The sequence below is a fragment of the Epinephelus moara genome, chromosome 19, assembly GCF_006386435.1.
Source record: "Epinephelus moara isolate mb chromosome 19, YSFRI_EMoa_1.0, whole genome shotgun sequence".
NCBI classification, from domain to species: Eukaryota; Metazoa; Chordata; class Actinopteri; order Perciformes; family Serranidae; genus Epinephelus; species Epinephelus moara.
The window spans coordinates 29860790-29870249 of record NC_065524.1 but is presented as its reverse complement, the minus strand read 5'-3'; the positions used below and the strand labels follow the sequence as shown (position 1 = coordinate 29870249).

At 41.5% G+C, this 9460-nt stretch overlaps 1 protein-coding gene across 1 annotated transcript; it reads right to left on the bottom strand.

The window, feature by feature from the left end:
- Positions 1 to 929: 929 nt before the first annotated feature.
- On the bottom strand, positions 930 to 6013 carry foxg1b (forkhead box G1b). The gene has a single exon (XM_050072027.1). It carries the CDS (start codon positions 5419 to 5421, stop codon positions 4171 to 4173), a length of 1251 nt encoding a protein of 416 aa, XP_049927984.1. The 5' UTR covers positions 5422 to 6013; the 3' UTR covers positions 930 to 4170.
- Between the last annotated feature and the right edge of the window lie 3447 nt (positions 6014 to 9460).

Below are 9460 nucleotides of genomic sequence, written 5' to 3'. Positions count from 1 at the left end.
GAAAGTTTCTCAAATTTGTTTTTGTAGACGATAAATAAATAAATAAATGGATAAAATGACTTTCGAAATTCCCTTTAAAGTCTTGTGTTATAAAACTCACCCACAATAAAGTCACACAGTAATTTAAATAAAGTAAAATAAAATAAACAGCTGATTAATGCAACTAATAAAAAAAATTCACTTAAAAAATGACGGTCACTAGGGGAAGAAAATTTACTCTTAATACTTCTAAAACAATAAACTTAAATTAGTAACTTTAAAAAATACCAGAACAGTCTCTTCTGTAATTCAAAAAATTATCACTTATTTAATTGAAACTTAATTCAAAAGATTGTTTAAATAACATCCCGGGGTGAAATGTTTCTGCTTCCTCCGTCTGTAAATGAGAGGCACACTTATTAAAAAAAACAGAAATAAAAATTATTCAAATATCCATGATCGGGCCTCTCAACACATCTTCTGGATTTTTATTAAATTATTTTTCTACAGTGTGATATTTCCCGTCCCTCTGCACACATCACCAGGCAGGAACTCTGCTTCAGGTTATTTCATCCTTTTTAATCAAGTTTAGTTTCTCTGAAAAAAAACAAACGGACAGACAGCAACAAAAACAGACAGTACAGACTTCATACAGGTGAACGCTAACAACAAAAGTGCCAAAAAAAAACCCCAAAAAAACCTTCAAAATATTTTTTTTTTTACAAAACCTAAATGGAAAATAAAAGTGACATGGAGCGAGATTAATGAAACTGAGGCTGGATCAGATCAGTCTGCATCCTGCTGCCAATCAACCCTGTTTCTTCTTCTGCTGTTCTCTTCTGTTCATTTAAATAGTAGAATATTTGAGACCTGTATTCTGTATTTGTGCTTTTATTTTGCTAATAATATCCTCTCTTTTTCTATGTTTGTTTACGTGTGTAGTATCTTAATGTGTGTGTGTGTGTGTGTGTGTGTGTGTGTGTGTGTGTGTGTGTGTGTGTGTGTGTTGACAAGGTCAGCTTCTGTTTGGGCTTCAGGAGGCTTTTATTTTGGTCAGAGGTTATATAACTTTTTCTGTCTTGCACTGTAAAAAAAATAATAGTTAAAAAAGAGGGAGAAAGCAGCTTCTGGTTTGTTGTTTGTGTGCTCAGCTGTTTGCCATATCAACAGGAAAATACAGGAGGAATTAATTTTTAAAAAAAAACCTAAAGAGACTCAAATTGAAATCAAGTTGAATTAAATCCAACTGGCAGCCCATTTACAGTCAAAAGATTATATGTATTTTTGCAGTTAAAGGCCCAAAAAAGACTTTTAAAAAAGACAATTAAAAAAATGTATTCAACAGTGCAGTTTAATATTAACGCGAGCAGTAAGTGGAGGATTTTAGCCTGACATAAACAGGATTTTATTTCTTTTTAATGTCTTTATTTCTTTGAATTGTAATAAATTTGCATCATAATTCAACATTTTCCTCATTTCTTAAATCTCCTGTTTTTATATTACTGATATTTTGATACCATCGCTCTCACACAGGACACGTATCGGCCCTAAATGGCTACTCTGTGAAATATCATCAGCGTTATCTGCTGCCTCGTTTTCTCTCCTGCTACTTTAGTTTTTATTTTTGCAAAGGCAACTTTTATTTGATTCAGATTGTGTTTCAGAGCTCAAACAGCACTGACCTGAGATCTGAGGATAGACCGATCAATACCAGAGCGATCAATACTTTGATAGTCAAATACTGCTTGTTCAGTGTGCTTATAAAAAAAATTTGCATTGACGTGTTTTTAAGTTTTTGTGCACTTTGATTTGACGTTTTCCTTGTAAACAGGAAGAGATCAGTGGATGTAGATTTATTAAAGTATTTCCAATTATCTTTATTTTTTAAATGTATTATACTCATTAAGAAAACTTTATCTAATTGTTAGAGTTTGTATTATTTTTGTTATTATTTTACTGATTTAAAAGTACAGAGGCTAGTTTGTGTCGTCAGTTATGTAATTTAATACTGACTAGCTGCAACCGAATATTTCCAAAGAAATTATTTATTGAGGAATAAAATATATTTTTTTATCTAAATCATTCATACCACCAGTACTTCCAAATAAACATGGCTGCAGTGAAAAGACATCTTTGTGCTTTTTTGTAAATTAAATGTCGGCTAAATAAAATTTAAATAATAATAAAATGAATTTTTGGGGGGCTACAAAAAACAAAAGCGGGGTCTTTGTGAAACCTTCAACAGTTTAAAATAAATCTACATAATTCAAATTTTAATGTGTCAATAAAAAGCAAAAATACAAGAAAACACCTCGATGTCTTTGCACTAAAACCTCGGTATAGGTAATATCGTCACATGAAACACTGATATCGGTGTCAGATTTTAAATGGCGGGCCTTCCTTCCCTGCTGAGGCCAGCTGATGCACCTTTTCAAGATGCCATTGAAGCTCACTGTGCAGCTTTTACTCCCCAAAAATACAAAATAAGTTGCATATATATCATTGCAGTTGGCTGGAAACCTTGTATCTCCAATTGTGGGGATTTTTGTGCAAGTGACGGACTCGTTTTGAAGAAAACCCCTCAAGAGAATTTTTTTTAAAAAATTCATCCAGCTAAAATAAATGTAGCTACACTTGGCTGCATGACCCATCTGTGGAGGCAGGCCATGAGATGTGGTTGAAAGCTCCGGTAAAGTGGAATTAAGATTTTATTTGTCAAACTGTTTCCAGAGTTATAAATGAATCACAATGCTCTGTATTTTTTTAAAATTAGTTTCCACCCAAAAAGTTGGTAATCTGGAGATACAAGTTTTCCACCTGACACCAGCCTTATATGTATGTGTGATGCAGAGGCCTGATGCGCGTTTGGAGCCGCTCGGTTTGTTCACCTCCTCCCAAAAAACACTGCAGAAACACCTCCAGCATGCAGAGGCCTCCGTCCATCCTCCGCCGGTCACTTTTGAACTTGTACCCGGAAATTAGAGCAGGTCAGCGGGTCTTTAAGAACCGGGTGGAGGCGGAGAGAGTGGTGTTCTATTTTTTTCTTATGAATTTGGAAGTTTGTTGTTTGTACGGTGGCCCTCAGCACACATGCGCAGGAGGTTTTACGCTCATAGGCCTGCACACACACACACACGCACACGCACACGCACACACACACACACACACAACTGAAGTGAAGTGGACAATCTGGGCTCTGATGATGAAGAACAGAAAACATACAAAATCTCGTGTTACAGCTGCGTTGCTTTGCATAATTTTACACATGAAGAGTTCTATTCCAAAAACATTTATATCCATTTATGTGTTTGTTTATTTGTTTATTTATTTAAAGGGGCAAGTCCAAAACTACATTTATGTCACTCAAAGGCAGCAGTCAGGATATTTTTAGCTTCACTACAGGTCTACCATGTTGGGAAAACGTTTGCTTTATTCCTGGATATCATTATTTTGGAAGGAAACTCTTCACAGGAGAGCAGTTTTATTATTATTCATATTATTATTCATATTATTATTATTATTATTATTAGGCCTGTCCGGGGTCACACCTGAGTAGAGATATGATTTGTAGGCTTATTTTTCCTCTCAAAACCCCTGATTGTTTCTGCTGATTTTAAGGCGTTATATTCATTATTATTCAAAAGTTTTTCCTCCCAGTAAAAGAGAAAAGAAAAAGTCTTGATTGTCTCATTTTCTCCTTGATTGTCTCAAAATTCATAAATAATTATTAACCCTGTATGTCTTATTTCACCCCCCCTCCCCTCCCCCTTTTCCTCAATACTGATAAGTTTACATTGACAAATAGAATTTAAATACATTGTACAATAAATACAAAACATAAATAAAAGACTCAAAGAAAGTACTGAAAATCTTTGTACAAGATATAAATAGCTTGAAATATACTTAAAGCGTTACCTTTGGCAAGTCTAGTTTACAGTTGTACAACCCGCGGGTAACAAAAGTTTGTCCCTTTTTCAATCAAATGCGACAAAAAAAAATCACCAAAATAAACCCGTTGCTCTTCGGGGCAGAATATGGCCAAAAAGTGTCACTTCATATATATTTTTTGCGATCAATGTTTGATATTTACCACTTATTATTTGCCCTTAACATGACGTCTTTTGTGCGTCCTCGTCCCGGTGCCATCCACGGAGAGGTGATGGGGGAGAAGGGTGAGGGCAAGGGGGGAGTTCAGTTTAGGAAGGCGTTTGGGGTCACCCTCTTTTGATGGGACAGCACCCCGGGGAACCCCGCGGACACGCTCGGGGAGAAGGCCGGTAGGGAGCTGTTTCTGAGGGAGTCCGACAGCAGGGACTGCGGGGAGCTGCTGGTCGCCAGGCCGCCGAACCCCTGTGCGCTCTGCTGGAGATGCGGCGGCGGCGGCGGAGGAGGCGGTCCTCCTCCCGGCGGCCCCGGTGCCGCTGCGTGTTGGGTCCCTGAGACAAAATACCCGGCAGTCTGTCCGGAGAGCAGCCCGACTGGCGACGTGCTCATCCCGTAACTGTTCGTCAAACCCAGCGCCCCGGCGGCCGACCCGCCGAGGATGGAGCGCCCCAGGTCCCCGTTGCTCAGCTGCTCCACTGCGGGCAGCAGCGACCCGTAGCCGGCCGCCTGGTTCAAAAACCCGGGTGAGGATCCGTTGTAGTGCGGGTGGTGGTGGTGGTGATGGTGCAGGGAGAGAAACGGAGAAATCTGCCAGTAGAGCGGGTTGTTCGCCCGCTCGTTAATCCCCAAGCCGAGAGGAGCGAAGCGCAGCCCGCGCTTCATCGCCAGCTTGCCCCGGGAGGTGGCGGAGCGCCTGCGGAGCTTCCCGGTAGTCCCTCCGATGAAAACATCATCGCTGCTCGGGTCCAGCATCCAGTAGTTCCCCTTCCCCGGGTCGTCGTAGTGCCTAGGCACCTTAACGAAGCACTTATTGAGGCTCAGGTTGTGCCGGATAGAGTTCTGCCAGCCCTGCTTGTGCTCCCGGTAATACGGGAAGTTTTTCATGATGAACTCATAGATGCCGTTCAGCGTGAGCCGCTTCTCGGGGCTCTGCCGGATGGCCATCATGATCAGGGCGTTGTAGCTGAACGGAGGCTTGTCATATTTCCCGTTTTTCCCGCTGTTACTACCGTTAGTATTCTGCTCCGGCGTGGCCTTGGCGCCGTCCCCTCCTCCGCCTCCCCCTCCGCCCTCCTCCTCCTCTTCCCCCTGCTCCTCCTTACCCGGCTTCTCCGGGTCCAAAGCCGCAGCCGTGGAGTCAACCTCCGGTGGGTCCAGCGACTTCTCAGAGTCGGAGCCCGGGGAAGGAGAGAAGGTCCCGGGGATGCCGACGACTGCGGCGGCGGCAGCAGCCGCCGCACCGGAGTCTGGTCTGTCGCACTTGGAGGGCAGCAGGAGGCTCTTGATACTGAAGGAGGAGGACCGGTGGACGGTCGGCGGGTCTTTTACATCCTCCATGCCCGGTGGCGGGTCTCCCAAAAACGAGGAATAAATAATAAGAAAAAAAATAACAACAACTCCAAGCTCGTCCACCTCCGTTATCCGGGCTGGAAACGAAAGAGAGACAGAGAGGAGAGAGAAAGGAGGGTCAGGATGAGAGATGCATGGATGGAGGAGTGGAGAGAGAGAATAGAAACAGACCGAGAGAGGGAGGGAGGAGAGAGAGAGAGCGTGGCTTGGATGTAGAGAAATTAGTAATTAAGGAGGTTCCGACTCGCGGCTACATCACGGAGAGGAGGAGCTTCTCCAACTTGGTGATTTTGTCAACAAATCCTCTTTTCTGCTTCTTCCTCTCCGTCCGTCCGTCTCCAAGCCGCGACTCTGACGACCTTTAATGTCTCCAACAACACAAACCTGTCATTTTTATCTGCTCTCTTTAATCTCCCTCTTTCGGTATTTACGCGCGTGCACCTCTCCCCCAAAATTCGTTCGTGTAATTGCGCCGTGCGTCATGCACCCTCCTCTCGGTGCATGTGTGCGTAAAATCCCATTCTGAGCCTGTGCGTAAAAGCGCACGTCTGTCTGGGTGTGTGCGCGCCTGTGCGTGTGCGTAAAAGCGCACAGGCAGTGAGGGCAGTCAGCCTCCTCGGCTTTGTTTTCTCAACGACAGTAATAGTTTGAATTCATGTCGGCAAACACAGCGTGTGCACGGTCGGTGTGCGTTCATGTGTGTGTTTTTTGGGGGGGAGAGGAGGAGCAGGAGGAGGAGGAGGCGGGGTGAAGCACTGAGCGCGCCGCTATTGTCTACTAATAAAAATCATTGTGGAAACACACACACACACACACACACACACACACACACACAGCCTAGAGGCGGCAGATCTGACGCTGTAACCAGAGTGCCTCCTGTCGGTGGTAGTCAATACTGCAGCACACATCATCCTGTTTATTTTCTTACTGGTCTAAGTTCTGCTGATAATAATAGATAAGTCTTCTAAATGTTCCATAAATGCAGATTTTAGAAGCTTTTAAGTGCATGAATTATCATCATGTATCATATTGTTCCAGCTCTTCGTTGAAGCTAAATGATGTTTACCCTGAGTCAAACCCCAAAAGTCTCAATGGTAATTTTTAGCTGCCACTGAGGATATCCAAAGACATGTCCCTGATGTTGTTTCTGGGGATTTTGTTATTGTAATGACCTCTGTCAGAGTTTATGTTTACAGTCACACACATTACATCAGTGAGTTTCTGTTTTTATGCAACACAATAAGTTAAATGAAAATAAAATGAAGGGAAGCACTAATAGTGCGCCATAAGTATTTTCCTGGCTGTGTGGGGAATTCGCTGAAACAGATTTCAGGCTATCATGTAGGGAAATGTAATTAACACAGAGTGTAACTAAACATTTAAATGAAGAGAATTTGAAAAAAAGTCTTATTTTAGTGTCTACTCCAACATTTTTTAGGCAGGTGAGGATGGAGGAATCTGGACACTTCAGCATTTTGAAAACCCCCAAATATCCCTATATTTGACCAGATATTTGCAGTGTGTCTTGTGCATAATTTCAGACACATCTCCCAGAAATCTTCCTCTGTGGAAAACTGACACTGCAGAACTGAACATATTGACTTTGGTGTTATTTTCAACCTAAATATTTTTCTCTCATTTTATGTCGCTTGTTTTTTTTTTTTTTTTTTTTTTTTAATATACAGTGTGTGTGTGTGTGTGTGTTAATCTGTCAGTGAGTATACTGCAAGAATCGCACAGAAGAGATGGAGGATTGAAGAGAAATTATTTATTTATTTACTTGTTTATTTGACAAAGACAAATGCATCAGACATTGCTTCATATGTAAAATACAAAGTAGATGCATACAGGTTTCTAACCATGGCTAATTTGCATCTAAATCTGTCTCTGGTTAGGCTTTTAGGATTAAAACAGTAAGTGTAAGATCACTGAGCGTGGAATAATTCAATACAATAATACAACACAACATGTACAGGAAAATACACGTAAAGGCTGAGTCAAAGAGAAGACCACAATAAAAAAACATTTAACAATGACTGTTATTTAAGTATGAGGTCTGTGTGTGTTTGTGTGTATGTGCACCTCCACAATTGTAAGTCCATGCATTGTGCATGCGTTTATACGTGTGATCAAAGATTGTAGCCTGCACAATCAGTGTTCACAGGCTTGCTTCAGTTTCATATTTCAAATCAGTCTGTAGGCCTGCTGATTTTTCAAAACAGGATTTAGCAACTTTATGTAATTTTATTTTGACATATAAAAAACCAGATCAGGCTCGGAGTGCTGTCAGCAGGAAGCGCAGAGGTAAAGTTTTAAACTTGGAACCCTTAAATAAAAAGCCACAGCAGACAGAGCCCACGGGGCCTCATCAGCCGCACGCGCGTTTTTCCCAACTCAGTTTTTTCCCTGTCAGAATATACAGTATATTCATTATTATAGGCTATTTCACCTCGGCACCGCCCAGTGACCACCGTGGAGCGCGCGGGCAGCAGGTGAACGCAGGTGTTTGGAGAGGAGGGCACGTGACGGTGAAGAAGTCTTTACAGTGGAGTAAAAGTCTGGATTCGTGTTTGAGAGAGAGGAAGAGGAGCAACAAACTGCCTGTGTCGTGACATCACTTTCAGCGCGCGCTGTGTGTGTGTCGGCTGCACGTGGTGTTGTGAGGCCTAATTTGCGGCGTGCATGATTTCATGGCGCTGGTTGTCATATGTTATTTTATAGGCTGCTAACAAACAAGGGTCCATTTATCAACATGTGAATGAAAACGATCTGCTGGGCCTCTTTCCTCACACTTTGCACTGTGCACTGTTGTGGCTCCAGGTTTGGTGTGTGTCTTGCAGTTGAAGATAGATGTAGGAATATGCAACATGAAAGCACAAAACTGAACTGAGACTGAATTAAAAACTGAAATAACACTTTATGTGACACAGCCCTCCAGCAGGGGTTTTGAAGGTAAATCTGCCCAGGAGATATTTTTAGAAACTTCAAAGCTGAACAGACCATTTCAGAACATTTTGAAGCAAAAACAGCATGCCTTTTTTAAATTACTTTGAACTTTTTTGGCTTTTTATTACATTCACTGTGACTTTTTATGACCTTTTATGACTAACACTTGACAAAAACACCAGTATAACAGCTGACAGTGATACAGCCCACGTCAAACTCATATTACGTTCTAGTTTTTCACTTTTTAATACATATTAAAGTTATGCAGTAGAGACAGTACAGCGTTTGACACTGATTGTACCCACAGCACCACTTATACAAACCACACATTGAGCTGCAGTACAGGGTAATATTAGAAGCAGCAGTAATAATGATAGTTTAAATTAATTTATGATTACGTTTGTAAGGATTATTTTAGAAAGGTGGTGCATCGTTTCCTGTCGTGGTATTGTAATTTTGTTGTCTTTGAATTTGTCATCAACATATAAAGTGCTGCAGGGATGACTTTTGTTTTTTTTTGTAGGCTGATGTAGAAGTTAACATCTCCCTGGTTCCTTTCCTTTTGGATTTTTGCCAAACAAAAGTTCCTGATACTTACACGTTTTGATCAGCAAAATACGCTTCCCAGATGAGCACCACTTTAATGACCTTTGAGGCATAAATGCAATCACCAGAAGTAAAAAAAAAACCCCAACTTGTAGAAACGACTCCCTCAGCTTTCTAACTTGCAAAAATAATGACTTTAATGCTGCAATGTTTCAGTGACTAGACCTTCATCAGGCAAACAAAATGTTGCAAGTTAGACAGTGTGCGGGAGTCTTTTCTACGAGTTTTATTCTCCTCGTCCCTCTTCTACGCACCTGTTTGGAAATAGATGTGCGAAGTATTCCTTTGTTTTGAATCGCCAGAAGTAAAAAAGCGAATGTTAGGCTACAAACAAACTACACCAAAGTCACATGACTTCAATGTTGCCACCACAGAAAAACTGTGTTCTGTAGTCTCATTTAGCCTCTTGTTAGCAACTGCCTTTTTTAACCCTTTGTGGTCAAGGGTACAGTCAACCGTTTTTGACTACTTTTGA